The 19,698-nt window shown below is 32.8% G+C and overlaps 1 protein-coding gene across 6 annotated transcripts in view; it reads right to left on the reverse strand.

Annotated features, from left to right (window-relative positions):
* Nucleotides 1-305: 305 nt before the first annotated feature.
* The window catches only part of LOC143076525 (serine/threonine-protein kinase 36-like), an 81,088-nt gene continuing 61,695 nt past the window's right edge, over nucleotides 306-19,698 (reverse strand). For all 6 annotated transcript variants that reach the window (XM_076252349.1, XM_076252350.1, XM_076252348.1 and 3 more), the window contains 12 exons: nucleotides 15,589-15,663; nucleotides 14,195-14,422; nucleotides 11,958-12,061; nucleotides 11,244-11,357; nucleotides 10,462-10,621; nucleotides 9,989-10,127; nucleotides 9,611-9,734; nucleotides 6,410-6,470; nucleotides 5,596-5,725; nucleotides 2,963-3,035; nucleotides 2,398-2,494; nucleotides 306-1,267 (listed from right to left, as the gene is read on the reverse strand). In XM_076252349.1, coding sequence (XP_076108464.1) covers nucleotides 1,079-1,267; nucleotides 2,398-2,494; nucleotides 2,963-3,035; nucleotides 5,596-5,725; nucleotides 6,410-6,470; nucleotides 9,611-9,734; nucleotides 9,989-10,127; nucleotides 10,462-10,621; nucleotides 11,244-11,357; nucleotides 11,958-12,061; nucleotides 14,195-14,422; nucleotides 15,589-15,663 — 1,494 coding nt within the window. In that variant the 3' untranslated portion in view covers nucleotides 306-1,078. The remainder of the gene's footprint in view (nucleotides 1,268-2,397; nucleotides 2,495-2,962; nucleotides 3,036-5,595; nucleotides 5,726-6,409; nucleotides 6,471-9,610; nucleotides 9,735-9,988; nucleotides 10,128-10,461; nucleotides 10,622-11,243; nucleotides 11,358-11,957; nucleotides 12,062-14,194; nucleotides 14,423-15,588; nucleotides 15,664-19,698) is intronic.

Raw genomic sequence — 19,698 nt, forward strand, 5'->3', positions numbered from 1 at the left:
AATTTGTTTTCTCTCAATAGATTTATGAATTTTGAACAGTGGTATACTACTTTTGCCTTTATTTATGACATCAATTATACTAATGGAATGAGTAAACTTGACTATTCTTTTCAAGACAGGTATTTACATCATAAACTTCAAAATAAAAACAAAATAGCTATTTTGACTGTATCTTAATTCAAATTATACACAAATTAAATAAACTGATTTTTTTTATTATGGTTAGACACCCTTTCATCTTACTGCAATTAAATTTTCTAACATTCAATCAGTAGACTGCTTCAGTTAAATAAATCAAAAGTATGATAAATTAATTGTTTATTAATATATGAAAAAATACGATGATTATTTTGTATTTGGACAATAAAAACAATCAATGAGGTAAATAAAATTACGTTTTTTAAGCATAACAAAAAATGCTGCCAACAAATAGTAAGTTACTTTTGAAAGTCAAACTGATAAACATATATATCATTTTAATGATATTCTCATATATCAGCTGTAAGTCACTTCGTGTCCAGTAGGTAGTATTTTACAGAATGCACTGTCTAATGAATTATTTGTATTTAGTAATACAATGTATTATGTAAAAGTGGTTCTAAAAAATGAGGATGAAAAAAGCTTTAAAAAAGATAAATATTCATAACAATAACATAACAAAAACAATTTCAGCTATTACATCAGAAAAAGAACTATTAAGTGATATTGAAATCCAAAAACATCCCATTTACCATTTTGTAAAACATGTTTTTTTAACATAATATAACAACATTGTGATATGTATTGTGATAGTAAAAGATAGAGACTGGACGGTATCTTACAATCACACAAATATGTCTTATGTGAACAACAAAAAGAAATTTGTATGATGGACGGTTTCTCATATACTAACAATACAACAATGATTGGATGGATATTTAAATGTTTGCATAGATCTTCTAGCGTCCGGTGGTCTTGCATCTTTCTATGTGACACTCATTGTTTTGTTTACTCCAAGGTGATCACATGTCAGTCGAATGATATAATCATTCGATTCATTATTCATTATGTGCAATTTTAACCTATTTTTCTGTATGAATCATCCTTTCCCTTGTAACATTCTGACAAGTTTGCTACAATGTGAATACACAACACTACTCGATCCATTGTTACTATGGAAACTGTTTATCAACAAACTTTGGCTTTTAGATGACCTTGACAATGGTCTTGGTGTTGTGGCAACTGATATGGCATTTAGTTTATCTACAGCCTTCTGATTCATCATTTCCTGAAAAATAAAATACCCAGTAAATTATTGTTATATCCTTGTTAGAATACAAATGATCATGGATGTTTTTTTTTTTATAGTTTGGACTTATTGTTATATCCAGTGATCAAGGTTTCACAAAACAATGGAGCCACCTTATGATTTTTTTATCGCAACTTGGTTTATAAACTCTTTTAATACTTTATAACAAATCATTCAAGCCAATAAAGGTATTCATTTGAGAATGTAGGAATACAAATTTGGTCAGAATACTGGGATTGAAATAACTTTCTACTATTGATATGATCCAATGAACTGACAGTTTTACATTCTGATAAGAAACTTTTTTTTTATGCAATAAAATTGAGAATGGAAATGGGGAATGTGCCAAAGAGACAACAACCCGACCATAGAGCAGACAACAGCAGAAGGTCACCAACAGGTCTTCAATGCAACGAGAAATTCTCGCACCCGGAGGCGTCCTACAGCTGGCCCCTAAACAAATATATACTAGTTCAGTGATAATAAACGCCATACTAAACTCCAAATTGTACACAAGAAACTAAAAGTTAAAATAATACAAGACTAACAAAGGCCAGAGGCTCCTGACTTGGGACAGGCGCAAAAATGCGGCTGGGTTAAACGTTAAGCATGTTTTATTATACATCTGGGTGTTGAATTGACAGCAATAAAACATGTTACAGAGAAACATTAATCAAAAGGATTCCCCAGAATCAATCAGATTTAACTTGGTTCTGGTTTACTGTTGAGGGCTGCTTCCCTCAGTTTTAGTTTGTTACCCCGATTTTGTTTTTTGTCCATGGATTTATGAGTTTGAACAGCAGTATACTACTGTTGCCTTTATTTGTCTGATGACTTGTTTTCTGGGTTCCAATTTAAGACCTTTTTCAAAGATCTACTGTATTACAAAGACATTGTGTGCATGAATGATAGAGACTGCAAATATGATGGACCAAATATAATACCCAATGGTATTTTATATTTGTCAGTTAGTTGCAAATAACTTAAAACTCTTTTTCAGGTAACAAAAATCCAAAGTTCTGCATAGAAAATATTATTTTTTTTTATGCTTAAAAAAATGCAGATACTGACTTATTTTTAGAAATGTTATAAAATATGATCACTATTACCTTTTTAAGTTCATCTTGTTGAGACAAGGTACGTAATGCGAGTATGGCATTTACTTGTACACCCTGATTTTGGTCATGACATGCAAGATCTAATAACCTACAAAATAAAGAAGAAAATATTGGCATATATGGTTATCTTTATTTGCTTACCATGCTTACATCGACATCATTTGGTGTGTGGTAAATATTTTTACCTCATGGGTAGTCTAAGGTTGTCAAATACTCTATATTTGTATATCTATGTGTACTTCATTATTATGTGAACTTATGTGTATTACAAAATGTACTATCATGACTATGTGAATCTTATATGTATAACTATGTGAATATAACAGTATAACTATGTGTATATAATATAATAACAATGTGTATATAATATAATAACTATGTGTATATAATATAATAACTATGTGTATATAATATGTATAACTAATTTTATCTAATGAGTATAACTATTTGTATCTAATGTGTTTAACTATATGTATATAATTAACATAACTATATGTATCTAATATATTACTATGAGTATCTAATGAGTATAACTATGTGTAAATGGATATCTTACCTTGGAATGATTTTTTGTTTCTTTAGTTCTAAACATAGAACATTAGAGTGTGCACCTAAATTACCACAAGCACCTGTAAAACAAAGATATGAGAAACATGTGTAGTAGATCTTATTTCTTTATGTTAGTGAGGATAAAATCATAAATACTATTTTACTGTGAACGAAAAAAATAAAATGTTGGATAGCATTATAAACAAGAATGTTTCCAAAGTACACAGATGCCCCACTCGCACTATCATTTTCCATGTTCATTGGACCGTGAAATTGGATAAAAAATCTAATTTGGCATAAAAATTAGAAAGATCTTACCATAGGGAACATGTGTACTAAGTTTCAAGTTGATTGGACTTCAACTTCATCAAAAACTACCTTGACCAAAAACTTTAACCTGAAACTCTCACTTTCATTTCTATGTTCATTGGACCGTTAAATTGGGGTCAAAAGTCTAATTTGGTTTTAAAATTATAAAGATCATATCATAAGGAACATGTGTACTAAGTTTCAAGTTGATTGGACTTCAACTTCATCAAAAACTACCTTGACCAAAAACTTTAACCTGAAACTCTCCACTTTCATTTTCTATGTTCATTGGACCGTGCAATTGGGATAAAAAGTCTAATTTGGCTTTAAAATTAGAAGGATCATATCATAAGGAACATGTGTACTAAGTTTCAATTTCACTGGACTTCAGCTTCATCAAAAATTACCTTGACCAAAACCTTTAACCTGGGGAGGGACAGACAGACAGACGGACGAACGAACGAACGGACGAAGGAACAAATGGAGGGACAGACCAGAAAACATAATGACCCTCTACTATCGTAGGGCATAGGTGGGGCATAAAAACATAAAAAATAAATGTACATTTTTACCCCAGAATATAGTTGTATGCTACAATATAAACTAAAGCAAATTCAACATGAGGAGGAAAAATTCATAGGTATTAAATTTTAAAGGAATAAAAGACAAAATGGTTAATTCTTCCAATACATAAATGTTAATCTTTTTCTCATATTTAAGGTTTAACACCTTCAATAGCATCAAGTTAATCAAAGAGCTGAATAGCTCTGAGGGGAAAGACGGCCCTTGTTTCTATTTCATTTTTTTTGGGGAGGCAGGGGGGTATCTTATGATAGTCTTCATATAAAGAATGAAAAAAAAAAAGAACAGCTAGAACATGTGTAAGGTTGACACTATTGGAATCAATTGTTGTTTAATGTAATTTCGTTTCTTTAGTTTAGGATTCAATTTAGACCAATGGAAGAGATCTGAATCTTCTAAATCTAAACATTCAATTAAAGTTGATAGTTAATTATCTAAAATTCAACTAGTTGAATTCTGTCATTTAACAACAACTACAATTATTTTTGAAATCTAAATAGTGTACAACTGAACTGCAGGCTAGGGTCATTTTCCATTTTTTGTGACAGTACTCTTAAGATTTTTAATTTTTTTCTTAAGACAGTTAGGACTGAAAAATATATTCAGTTTTAAATTTCCATTGATAAAGTTCCCAGTTACATCTCTCATCACAGGGATACAGATACTAATAAAAATAACAATATGATTGATGTAAACTGTGTGAAGCTTGTTTCCAAATCCTACATTTTGAAATATTTGTAAAATTTCATGAATAAATAGGTTTAAACTACATTTGTAATTTTTTTTGTAACTATTACAATGATTATGTTGGTACACAAAATTTAGTTTTAATGGAAGACTACTTATCATATACTAAATGTCACATTTTAAGTGTTTATTTTAGTGGATAATTAGCTCAGAAATTGAGGTGCTCCTGATTTGGAGGAAGATTCTTAAAACAGAGTTTTACAGAAAAAAATGAAAAAGATCGTTTCTCTCCCCGATCTCATGTAGCCCCTCGGACTTCCTGTTTACTTTGAAAGTTGTTGACCTACAAATTAAAGTATTGCATGTTGATGTTTGAATCATCTACAGCAAACATCATTATGTTTAAATTTAACAAATACTATTTTTTAATAAGTGCACTATCTTTGAGAATGATTTAAATAACCAGTGAAGGATATCCCTGCTTATGCGTAGTGTGGCATTCCAACAATGACGTCACTATAAAATATAATGTAGGTTGGATATATTTAGAATATCTCGTCATACTGATTTTTCCGGATTGTAAAAGAAACGTAAATAGTGTAAAGGAGAGCTCGATATACGATAATTTCGAGAGAAACAGAAGGGAAATGTGTAAAAAAAGTGTTTAAAGTCAATTTATTCATTTGTGTCTCCCCATCTCATCATTCTCAGTAAGATTTGTTGGGGGGTTTTCCACACTATAAAAACAAAATGAATGATGTGAGGGAATGTCACTCTGGTCAACCCCATTGGGGATTGACGGCTTGAAGCCGTTTTCCCCAAAAAAATAACGTAATATATTATTAATATATTGTATCAAACAAAACAGACTGAACAGAAAAACTTTCTAAGCTGGATTTCCTCCTAAGACCCTTTTTAACAAGATTAATATATTTCAAACACATTCAAACCGAACACCAGTCTAAACCAGTCATATTCTTCAGTCCTGAGGGGGTTTGGTGATAACAGCTTTCACTGTACATTGTAAAATAAGAATTTTTACAGTACTAATTCTTTACTTACTAGCAGCATTTGCTTTAGTTTTAGAGACAGGATCTCTCAGAAGTTCCACTAACAATGGTATACATGGTTTTAACTTTACATAAAGGTCTCCATTGTGATAGGCTGCATTACCTATGGCATAACTCGAACCCTAAAAGAAAAGTTAAAATACTATTTAAAAGTTTACAAGTCCAGAAAAATAGGTATCTGGACAAAGTTTATTGAAGGTGTCAATTCAAAATTTGCATTCAAAATCACTTAAATTCTAATCAGCAATTGAGGTCCATCATATCAACCTGTCTCTTTCTGGTTCCAAGTCAAGAACCAGGTAAGTCAGTTATGCTTGAATAAGGAAAATAGTTTACATTCTATAATTCATCATCACTTTTGATTGAATATTCCTTTGCAGCAATGATCTAATCAATTTCTTATTTTTGTATATTTTTATTGTTGTGTTAAATGAGGGTAGTAATGCCCTTTACCGTCAGGTATGAAACAGTCTTTTTCAGATACCATTTGTGACAAATTGGTAGAAATTTTACCTTGTTTTATCAAAATATCATATCGTGATTCATCCGAGGTCTCAAATAATTATGTTACTGTCATTTTGGGAAAAGATAACATGTTTCGTCAAAATCAGTTGATCTTTTTATTGTCTAATCAAAAGTGTTTTATTGTCTTGCACCAAAAATTACAGTTATGTCATTTTGCAAGAATATTTACCGTTATTTGTCGTGAAGGCTCCCCCATCACAACCCTTTTAAATCCCTTGACAAATTTATACTGATGTACTGAGTAGATTTTGTTAAATTATACTGATTTGTAACTACTTTACCTTCCTAACATTTGGATCTTCATCCTTTAAACCAGCTATTAAACCATTTAATAACTTTTCCCTGTTTAAAAAAAGAAGAAAATTGTTCAATGAGTATTTTCTAAAGCTATGACTGTAATGATTATCTGATCGTTAGTTTGTTCACATATTTGACTGTCTTATCTTCTTCTTGTGTGTGTACAATGAACATTTGATTACAATTTGTCATTACTTGTTCATGTGACTGATGTGACTCCTTACCTTTGTTTAAGTACACCATACATATGACTGTTGTGTCCCTACCTTTGTTTAAGTACACCATACATGTGATTGTTGTGTCCCTACCTTTGTTTAAGTACATCATACATATGACTGTTGTGTCCCTACCTTTGTTTAAATACACCATACATATGACTGTTGTGTCCCTACCTTGTTTAAGTACATCATACATATGACTGTTGTGTCTCTACCTTTGTTTAAGTACATCATACATATGACTGTTGTGTCTCTACCTTTGTTTAAGTACATCATACATATGACTGTTGTGTCCCTACCTTTGTTTAAGTACATCATACATATGACTGTTGTGTCTACCTTTGTTTAAGTACACCATACATATGACTGTTGTGTCCCTATCTTTGTTTAAGTACACCAAACATATGACTGTTGTGTCCCTACCTTTGTTGAAGTACACCATACATGTGACTGTTGTGTCCCTACCTTTGTTGAAGTACACCATACATGTGATTGTTGTGTCCCTACCTTTGTTTAAGTACATCATACATGTGACTGTTGTGTCTCTACCTTTGTTTAAGTACATCATACATATGACTGTTGTGTCCCTACCTTTGTTTAAGTACATCATACATATGACTGTTGTGTCTCTACCTTTGTTTAAGTACATCATACATATGACTGTTGTGTCCCTACCTTTGTTTAAGTACATCATACATATGACTGTTGTGTCCCTATCTTTGTTTAAGTACAAATAAAATTGAGAATGGAAATGGGGAATGTGTCAAAGAGACAACAACCCGCCCAAATAAAAAACAACAGCAGAGGGTCACCAACAGGTCTTCAATGTAGCGAGAAATTCCCGCACCCGGAGGCGTCCTTCAGCTGGCCCCTAAACAAATATATACTAGTCCAGTGATAATGAACGCCATACTAATTTCCAAATTGTACACAAGAAACTAAAATTAAAATAATACAAGACTAACAAAGGCCAGAGGCTCCTGACTTGGGACAGGCGCAAAAATGCGGCGGGGTTAAACATGTTTGTGAGATCTCAACCCTCCCCCTATACCTCTAACCAATGTAGTAAAGTAAACGCATAACAATACGCACATTAAAATTCAGTTCAAGAGAAATCCGAGTCTGATGTCAGAAGATGTAACCAAAGAAAATAAACAAAATGACAATAATACATAAATAACAACAGACTACTAGCAGTTAACTGACATGCCAGCTCCAGACTTCAACTAAACTGACTGAAAGATTACGATTTCATCATATGAACATCAGGCACAATCCTTCCCGTTAGGGGTTTAGTATCATACCATCATAACATATATGAGAAGAACATAACCCGTGTCATGCCAACAACTGTTTTTAGAATAAATGTGTTTAGTTCCGATGCAAAGACCTTATCAGTGACTCAATATTAACGCCAAAATATGCAATCTTTAATGACTTGACAACAGTATCGTAATTATATCCCTTCTTAATAAGTCTATTCAAAGGTTTTGTAAGTTTCTGAGGTGAATACTGACACCTTTGTGCTTTATAAAGAATATTACCATAAAAAATTGGATGTGAAATACCTGAACGTATTAGAAGTCTGCATGTTGAGCTATATTTACGAATGATGTCTTTATACCGATGATAAAATTTAGTAAATGTTTTGACTAGTTTGTGATATCGAAAACCCTGGTGTAATAATTTTTCAGTAATACATAAATTTCTCTCGTTAAAATCTAAAACATTGTTACATACACGAGCGAATCGTACAAGTTGAGATATATAAACACCGTAAGATGGTGACAAGGGAACGTCACCATCTAAAAACGGATAATTAACGATAGGAAATGAAAAATCATCCCTTTTATCATAAATTTTAGTATTCAGCTTTCCATTAGTGATATAGATATCAAGATCGAGAAAAGGGCAGTGGTCATTGTTAGTATTAGCTTTATTTAAAGTAAGTTCAACAGGATAAATTTCATTAATATACATACTGAAGTCGTCATTATTGAGAGCCAAAATATCATCCAAATATCTAAAAGTATTATTAAATTTGTTTATCAGATGTTGTTTCGATGGGTCTTTGCTTATTTTTGTCATAAATTGTAACTCATAACAATACAAAAACAGGTCCGCAATAAGTGGTGCACAGTTGGTCCCCATTGGAATTCCGATAATCTGACGATATACGGAATCCCCAAAGCGAACAAAAATGTTATCTAGTAAAAATTCAATTCACACCATACATGTGACTGTTGTGTCCCTACCTTTGTTTAAGTACACCATACATGTGACTGTTGTGTCCCTACCTTTGTTTAAGTACACCATACATCTGACTGTTGTGTCCCTACCTTTGTTTAAATACACCATACATGTGACTGTTGTGTCCCTACCTTTGTTTAAGTACACCATACATGTGACTGTTGTGTCCCTACCTTTGTTTAAGTACACCATACATGTGACTGTTGTGTCCCTACCTTTGTTTAAGTACATCATACATGTGACTGTTGTGTCTCTACCTTTGTTTAAGTACACCATACATGTAACTGTTGTGTCTCTACCTTTGTTTAAGTACATCATACATATGACTGTTGTGTCCCTACCTTTGTTTAAGTACATCATACATATGACTGTTGTGTCTACCTTTGTTTAAGTACACCATACATGTGACTGTTGTGTCCCTACCTTTGTTGAAGTACACCATACATGTGATTGTTGTGTCCCTACCTTTGTTTAAGTACATCATACATATGACTGTTGTGTCTCTACCTTTGTTTAAGTACACCATACATATGACTGTTGTGTCCCTACCTTTGTTTAAGTACATCATACATATGACTGTTGTGTCTCTACCTTTGTTTAAGTACATCATACATATGACTGTTGTGTCTCTACCTTTGTTTAAGTACATCATACATATGACTGTTGTGTTCCTACCTTTGTTTAAGTACACCATACATATGACTGTTGTGTCCCTACCTTTGTTTAAGTACACCATACATATGACTGTTGTGCTTCATGAGATTCCCCACAAGACTGCATGCTCTAGATCTGACTGTTGCTGAGTTATGTTTGATCAGCTTCAACAATGGATCATAATCTCCTAAAATTAATCAAAAGCTTTTGATGAATATCCATTTCATTATTCCATTAATCATATGTCATAACATATGTCAAATAACCATATAACTTAATTCAATTTAACTTTTCATTTGTTGATTGAAAACAAACATATATTTTTTTATTCATCAGAAAAAAACATGTTTATTATAATTTTGATTCTTTTAAAAACAAATAACACACCTAGAACCCTATGCACTTCAGAGGAGACCCTTTATGTACCTCTCTGGATCTTACCTTTACTGCCATGAAACACAGACTTGACGAATGGTGCATGCTGGGGTGACATTCTGACAAGATGGCTACAGATAGACACTACATCACTGACCACAGTTGAGGAGGTTGACTGTGTACACTGGGTTAACAAGGATACGGTCTGCCAAAATAAAGGATAAATGATTATTCTTTTTAACTTTTTAATGCAAGATATTCAATTTTAATAATCTATGACTACAAAAGAAAGTCTTTGACATGCTACATCCTTCTTTTTATGCTTTTATATTAGTCCTTAAAGAAAAGATAAAAGGAGAATGTATCTGAATATATTATTATTCAAGCTTTGCAATTTACAAAGTTTAAAAGGGATATAACTCTAGAACTTTACCAAAACCATAATACATGCATTAAACTTTTTTTTTCAATCAGAAATGAATTAGTTCCTTCTCCAAATATTAATCTACATATTTAAGAAAGTACACATGACCTCTTACCTTCTGCTCTTTGACACATTTACAAAATTGTTTGAGGAATTGCTGACTGCCTAGAACCAGTCGTAACATCAGATTGATAGGGATTTCCAGTTGTTCATTCTTCAGATACTTTGTACAACAAAATATAAGTCTGGGAAGGAGGCTAGCATTAAATAAACACCTAAATAATAAAATAAAATACATGTATTTATATAATGCCGATGAATAAAGAAAATCAAAATTAAAATTATCTACACAAAATGTAATATGATTTATGAAATATATAACTTTGTATTGATAATCACATCTTCTATATTCTCAATTGAATTTATACAAAAACTGTCCACCGTTTGTGGTTAACTTATGTAGTTGAGATTACTGTCTCTTAAAGTTCATACCACATCACATTCATATAAAATTTAATTACCATTTAAAGTCCAATTCTTCAACCAAACAAGAATGTGTCCAAAGTATACATGGATGCCCCACTCGCATTATCCTTTTCCATGTTCCATGGACCGTGAAATTGGGTAATAATCTAATTTGGCATTAGAAAGATTAAACTATAGGGAACATATGTACTAAGTTTTAAGTTGATTGGACTTCAACTTCATCAAAAACTACCTTGACCAAAAACTTTATCCTGAACGGATGCACGGACGGACGGACAAACGAACGAAGGGAAGCACAGACTAGAAAACATAATGCCCCTCTACTATCGTAGGTGGGGCATAAAAACAGCACTTTCCAGTTCTTAAATGCTTTCAAATAAGGTATATTAAAAGGATTAAAAAGTTACTGACTGTTGGACTTGATGAAGCAGCTCCTCTGCAATATCTACAGCAAATGGAAAACAACATAACTGTGTGACCTCTAGTATCATATCGGCAGTCAATTGGGGACCGTCACAGTGAAACCTGTAATAAAATATACATGTGTTAAACATAGGTGAGACTTCTAGTATAATGTCAGCTGTCAGCTGAGGACCGTTGAAGTGAAACCTGTAATGCAATATACATGTGTTAAACATATGTGTGACCTCAAATACTATACTGTAAATTCAGAAATTATTGCAAGGTTTTTATTATTGCGAAAAATGCAACAGAGTTGTAAACACAATAATTTGAACTCGCATTTTTAAAGGATTTCATATGAATTAAACAGTATCATTTGTTCTGTGTTCTTCAAAATAAGTTTTGTTTTGTTCTGTTTGTTATTTTGTGTCAAGTAAATAATCAGTCCTGATAATGACAAATATAAAGAACACAACTTTCTGCAAATCTTTGAAAAGGAAGGATAAAAGTCATTAGAGAAACAGATTCCATCACTATAACTTGTGTATTATGATATTTCTGCACTCTCAACAGTTACATTCTAATTATTTAAAAAGCTGAGACTGCAAGTCTTGCCCTTTAAATATTGAAATTTAACTGTTTCAAGTAGAGAAATATGGTACCACACTTGATTCAGTGATGGTATCTATATGTAATCAACATTACAGATCTACCTTAACTTACCCATTATAGACAGATGATAGGAAGTCTTTGTGTAACAGATGAACTATGGTTAACAGTATGATACTATCGGGGACAGCCAGGTTAGGGATACACTGGTTAGTTTCCTGTAATATATAAAACAGTTAATAGTATGATACTATCTGGGACAGCCAGGTTAAGATACACTGATTAGTTTCCTGTAAAATTAAATGCAAAACAGACACATATTAATATCATAAAAAGCTGAAACTATAGACTTTTTTAAATTTTAATATGATAATAATTAACATTTTTTAGTTTTCAACTTCCAGTGGACATGTCTATCAGGAGCATACCTGTCAACTGACCAGTATTCTGCAGGTGTGACCCGAGATTTTCACAATTCTGAGGGATCACCCAGGACAACAGGCAGGTCATTGAATAACCCCGGGAATTCTGAGAATGACCCTTTTTCACCTGGATTTCTTAGCCTTGAGATTGATTTTATAAGTGATTTTCCTTTGAATACAAGCAAATTCGTAAATCTTCCATGAACAGGAAGTTCAGCTAGCTGTGTAACTGTCAAATTAAGTGACCTATTAAGTGCATGGCTTCACTTGACAACTGTGGTGTCAAACAACCTGTTAATTAACACCAATTACCTTAGCTTTAGGTTGTAAATAAATTTCAATGTTGTTTTACAAATATTTTTCAACTTTAGTTACTACCCCTTTTTTGTCACCATTCAAAATTGTTCCTTATCTTTACGTTTTTTGGGGTAAATAAGATAAAATCTACAACAAATAGAATTAAAATACATATTGAAATATAAATTTTTATTATTTTCATACCTTAATACAATTACAAAAAAAAAGATGAAAATTATTTTTTTCATCTCAACTTCCTTTAACTGTTAAACTTTATTTTAATGTACTCTTTTAACAAAACCTGTTTTTTTTCGACTGTGCATGGGCTGTATAGCCAGCCAAGATCGATAAAAACTTCATTTGTTGCTGAAGTCCAAAGACAGACTAACCGGTCTCAAACACTAAATATTCCGTCAAGATAAAATAAACAAAAAAAAAAATATTCTCATTTGCAGATTATATCTAAGTGCTTGTATGTGAGGCTGAAATGCATCAGATGAAGTATTTTATTGAAATATCAATAATAAAAGAAGCAGACATATAGTAGCGTTACACAAACTCATCAAAAGCTTTAAAAGTGTAATGAAATAATAAATAGTAAAATTAAATTAACTTAACCAAGTGAACACGTTTTGGAAACCTAGATTTAAATAAAAGAAAAATGTCCCCTAAATACTGAATTTCAGCTCGAAAAAGTTCATACATGTTGTGACCTGAGATTTCATTCTTCAATGCAGTTCATGACCTGCATTTTCATTGTCACAGGCTGACAGGTATGTAGAATGATCAGGAGTCAGGACAAGAACATAATAACAAGATATGAGTATGAACCCTGCAATTTACTAAATGGAAATGGTAAGCAGGATTTTTAGCATGTTTATTTACAATGTAGGAGTAGGTAGGATAACATGTCACCCTTTATGTACACATCATTTTATTCCAAGCTGACTAGGTTTTGCTTTAACTATTGCACTAGACTGAGAAAAGTAAATAACACTTTTTCAAGTCTCCTTAATGGTCTGTAATGTTAGCGTGGACTACCAAAGTGCCAACAGAGAAAAATTGGTTGATAAAAACAGCTTGAAACACCAAGAAAGATGAGAGACAATGAAGTTATAGGAACTTTATTGACCTAATCATATATTTCTGATATATTTCCAACTATTTATATATTTTCAAGTTTGAAAATGTGACCTATTCCAGAGGCACGTCCTATCACAATCAACCCATCCTTTCTAGTTCACCTGGGCCATATGGCCAAGTGAGCTATTCTCATCACTTGGTGTCTGTTGTCATCTTCCGTCGTAGTCATTAACTTTTTAAATTTCGAATTTCTTCTAGAGATCCACTGAATGGAATGAAACCAAACATGGCATGAATATTCCCTTTGAGGTGCTGACCAAGTGTTGTTACTTTGAAGCTGATCCATCATCCAAATGGCCACCAGGATTTTTTAATTGATTACAGGGTCAATATTAGACCAAATTTGGCCTCAATCATTACTTGGGTATCTTATATGATTTCTATCTATTTTTACATGATTTCCAAAACCAAAGTAGATTCAGGTGAGCGACACAGGCTCTTGAGAGCCTCTAGTCCATTAATCTAAGCATTATAATTCAAAGTACCAACCTTAGTAAATACAGTAACAGCCATCTGAAGAACAGCCATCAGACCTTGTGGCGAGACAAGAGTCCAATCAGGAGGATTGAATCCCACTACATTCTCCCCATCTTGGTCTATATCGTGTATGGGGGTGTCTGTCTCTAGATTGATGACCTGTAAGGCCTGGGCCACACGGTGCCACAACGTACCCCAAATACCAGTCTCTATGTACATCTGAGCTACAGGACCTTCAGTCTGAAATATAGTTCATTCATTAAAGTTAAAAAAAGATAAAGGATCAACATCTTTCTTTAATTGTTGCATAGATCAGAACTTTGATCAGTAGCAAAAATTATATATTTTTCTATTTTTGCACTTTTTAAAAAAAGATGGAAACAAACTTTAATCATTAATTTATACATTTATGATCTCACTTAAGCTTGGCTATCAAGATACAGTACAAACAAGTGAAACTGCGAGCTACTGCTCACTGATGATACCCCCGCGGCAAGTGGATAATATTAATAGTGTAAAAATATGCAAGTGTTCGGTAAACAGGAAGTTGTCGAGTGATGAATCTGAAAACGCATCACACGGTATAGCTGACTTATAAAAATCCTGAAACCAAATTTCAGAAATCCTTGTATTGTAGTTCCTGAGAAAAATGTGACGAAAATTTTTAACTTGGTTATCATGTGTAAAATCATATAAGTGTTCGGTAAACAGGAAGTAGTCGAGTGATGAATCTGAAAACGCATCACACGGTATAGCTGACTTATATAAATCCTGAAACCAAATTTCAGAAATCCTTGTTTTGTAGTTCCTGAGAAAAATGTGACGAAAATTTTCAACTTGGCTATCATGTGTAAAATCATACAAGTGTTCGGTAAACAGGAAGTTGTCGATTGATGAATCTGAAAACGCATCACACGGTATAGCTGACTTATATAAATCCTGAAACCAAATTTCAGAAATCCTTGTATTGTAGTTCCTGAGAAAAATGTGACGAAAATTTTCAACTTGGCTATCATGTGTAAAATCAGACAAGTGTTCGGTAAACAGGAAGTTGTCAAGTGATGAATCTGAAAACGCATCACACGGTATGGCTGACATATATAAATGTTGATACCAAATTACAGAAAGGGTGGATGTGTAGTTCCTGAGAAAAATGTGACGAAAGTTTCATGGGACGGACTGACTGACGGACTGATGGACGGACTGACAGACAGAGGTAAAACAGTATACCCCCCCTTTTTTAAAGCGGGGGTATAACTAACTTACCTGTGCCAACATTTCACACAGTAACAATAGTAGTCCATCTAATACTCTGTTACAGTACAAACTCACTTACCTGTGCCAACATTTCACACAGTAACAATAGTAGTCCATCTAATACTCTGTTACAGTACAAACTCACTTACCTGTGCCAACATTTCACACAGTAACAATAATAGTCCATCTAATACTCCATAATCAAATGGACACCTGACACATATCTGAAAAATACAAATAAAAAACATTGACAACAAAATTCAAAAACATTTTATTTCAAAACAGTGATTATCCAAAATGAAAACGTTTTTTTTTTTCATATATAAATGCTAGTCTGCTGATTGATTATTTACACAAAACACAAAAACCAAGCAAAATATTCTTAAGCAAAAATTATAAAAAAAAATGGAAACCACTTTAAACATGTAAAAAGCAACCAAACATGCAAAAAAAGTGCAGTTCCTTTAACATTTTTATAAGCATAAAGTAAAACATTTCAATTTTTATAGATTTTCAACATAGAGTTTTAACAGAGAGTTTTACTTACTGATAAAAGAAAACATATTAACAATACAACATTATATGATTAGATGGTTTTAACAGCTAACAGCAACTATGAACAAAAAATTCTCAACATATAAAATTAGACATATATTTACATTGTAACAGTTAGAAATTCATCAATTTTGTTGAAAACAAAGAGTGTACAACATGCACTAAAAGAAAAGGTGTCTGAGTTCTTATATGATAATGCAGTTGTGATGTCTAGTTGAAAGAGGAGGCTCAGTTGCTGTGTGGTGGAGGTTGTTCATCTATAGTATAACTACCCTGTCATCTCTGAGATTGTGAGTTGGGACAACCCAGGTACTGAGCAAGGTGTGTTTGACACTAATCTAAATTAACTGAATTTGCCAGTGTTCATGCTGAAGGTTGTCGGTTTTATTCATAACCCTTTTTCAAAGGGTCGATTTATTTTCATAATAATAAAAAAACAACTCTGTGGTCTCATGTTCACTTGTTCTAGTTCAGCTCAGGAGGTTGTGGGTTTTGAACCCCACAAGATATGAGGAATGAGAGCAAAGACTGGTCGACTCAGGAGTCGGAATAAGGTCTGGGTAAGGTGACATGTATTCCTGTGGACTGTTACCTTGTGAACTAGTACGTAAAAAATCTTGCTCAGCATGTCTGTCTCATACACAGCAGGGTTAATATTCATATTATGTTATCATATTCTTGTCCTGAAAATGCATTTTAATTTGCTGCTGGACGCTAAGCAGTCATCCATATTAAGTGTACAACATTCAAAACATTTGGTTATCTCAATTCCAATTTTTTGACAAATCAGCATGAAAGCATCAAAGCTCTGAAATCATTATGTATTTATGTTTTGTCACTGATGAAGTCTATTTGTTTACCAGTGAAGGATCTAGGAGGGGGGTTCCGGGGGTTGGAACCCCCCCTTTTTTTTTGGACGATCAATGCATTTGAATGGGAGCATATAGTTGGAACCCCCCCTTTACTCTGGGTTTGGAACCCCCCTTTTTGTAATGGCTGGATCTGCCCCTGGTTTTTCCGTATCATTCCAGTAAATCTAACAAAACAAGACTGGGCACCGGCTTCCTGCACCTGTAAAAACTGACTGCCACAAAATAGCCCAAAAGTAGCGCTTAAAATTTGCGTTAACATACCAACAATCAATCAATCAATAACAAAACAGGTAAGGATGAAGGAAGCTGCAATGTAAACATGCCCTAAAGATAAACATCAAACTACCAAGACAGGCGTGCAACAATAACTACTTCCTGTAGAAAAGCAAGAATGTAATCATGAGTAATTATACTGCACCAGGGTATCCTATATTGATTTACCTCATCCTGTTGGTAGATTATCTTTTTGTTAATACATCATTGTACATTGCAACATTCATAAACTGTGTATTTGATGACTGAATTCACTTTCCTCCTTTTTAAATGTTGGAAACCAATTTTTGTGGATTATGTGGGTACTGACTGTCAAGGGGGCTTGCGGGTCTAAATCATTTTTTTCCCTTTTCTAGGATTTTGATATATTTTTCTATAAAAAAGCTTTATCTTATACTTGGTATAAAAATAAAATAAAAACATTGGGTCACCGTTTATTTACGCTCACAATCTGGCTTCAAAAGAAGCATACATTTTCGTAGAGGCACTTTTTTTCTATTGAACTGATAGGAAAAATAGAGGTAATATCGAAATAAAAAAGAACTTAAATACAGAAATTGCTCAAATTTTACAAAAAGTCTAGTTTAAGTACAGCTTATTTGAAAATTATAATAAAAAATATAGGTCACCGTTGAGTTAAAAAAGATATTTCAATTTTAATGCCAAAAAATGGCATTTTTGCAACAAAGGGAGATAATTTGGAGCTTTCTCAATGATATATACATTTTAAAAGTCATCTAGGGACAACAAGAATTGATTTTTTTTAATGATTTTTGTACCATATGATAAAGTAACAACTACTAAGGATAATAAATAAAGTTTGTTATGAAAAATAAATGTTTATTTTTTTTCTGAAATTGTTATACCCTCGAGTCTCCTTAACCCATGACTTTAAATGTTGTTTTTATGCCCCTCCTACGATAGTAGAGGGGCATTATGTATTCTGGTCTGTGCCTCCGTTCGTCCATCCGGTTAAAGTTTTTGGTCGAGGTAGTTTTTGATGAAGCTGAAGTCCAATCAACTTGAATTTTAATACACATGTTCCCCATGATATGATCTTTTTAATTTTAATGCCAAATTATAGTTTTAACCCCAATTTCATGGTCCACTGAACATAGAAAATGATAGTGCAAAGTTCAGGTTAAAGTTTTTGGTCAAGGTAGTTTTTGATGAAGTTAAAGTTACATCAACTTGAAACTTAGTACACATGTTCCCTATGATATGATCTTTCTAATTTTAATTCCAAATTAAAGTTTTGACCCCAATTTCACGGTCCACTGAACATAGAAAATGAAAGTGGGAGTGGGGCATCCGTGTACTATGGACACATTCTTGTTTGTGGACTGATGAAAACCTGTTTTATGTGGATATTTAATTTTGTGGTTTTGCCAAAGTCTGCAAACAAACTTATGGAAAATTTGTGATTGTTAAACATTTAAATTGTTAACAGCAAAAGTGCAATAAAGCTTTGATTAATTTAAATATAAATTAGAAAGATCATATCATGGGGAACATGTGTATTAAGTTTCAAGTTGATTGGACTTCAGCTTCATCAAAAACTACCTCGACCAAAAACTTTAACCGGATGGACAAACGGAGGCACAGACGGACGGACGGACGGACGGAGGCACAGACCAGAAAACATAATGCCCCTCTACTATTGTAGGAGGGGCATAAAAATGTTACTCTCTTAAAATAAATGATTCCACAGTACAATAAATTTAGAATAATTTTTAATGCTGGATTTTAATTTGCAAAAATTGCAACATATATAGTTTTCACCATAAATCTTATTTTTAAAATTTGATAGCATTATTTGTATAGAATTTCCTGGAATAGACCACTTTTGAGTGCAGGATAATCGAGAAATAATAGGAGTTTTGTAGGTACTTAATCACAATTCCCTAATGACAGTGGTGCAGATTGTCAATTATGAGATTTCAGTATTTGCCGCATAATTCGTACAATATAGAGTTAAGGTTTTCCAACCGATCGCTCAACATTGGAACGGGATTACGCGCCCCTTTGTGATGTCATTTACCAGATAGAGGGGATTGCCTGTATCCCTGCACTATTAATGTTCATCAAGCTTCTTAGTGATCATCATTGTGCAGGATAAACTAGAAATAATGGTTGTTATGTAGGTACTTAATCACAATTCCCTAAGGCCAGGATTTTTTAATTTGTTGGTTTACGGATCCGCCGACCTGATTTTGTCTATTTCCAGAATAAAAATAAAATTGACTTTTCATGCTTTTTCATTCCCGCCGACCCTAACAAATGCATTATCCCTGAAAAATAAATAAATTATCCTTTTTTTATAAAATGAAATGCATTAATCACTAACAGAATTGATAACACTTTCTGTTGTGAAAAAAAGAAACTTCCAGTTTACGTTTCTAAAAATAGATAAATCAATTATTAATGACCTTGACATGTCGTTTGGACAAATATTTTTGTGGAACGAAACCCGTGTTTAAAACCAATTACAGAATAAGTTCGTATCTCTTATTTGTCAACAGTCCGTAAGATGCATCTTCTCGTAGAAATAGACTTGTC

The sequence above is a fragment of the Mytilus galloprovincialis genome, chromosome 5 (genome assembly GCF_965363235.1).
Source record: "Mytilus galloprovincialis chromosome 5, xbMytGall1.hap1.1, whole genome shotgun sequence".
NCBI lineage: Eukaryota > Metazoa > Mollusca > Bivalvia > Mytilida > Mytilidae > Mytilus > Mytilus galloprovincialis.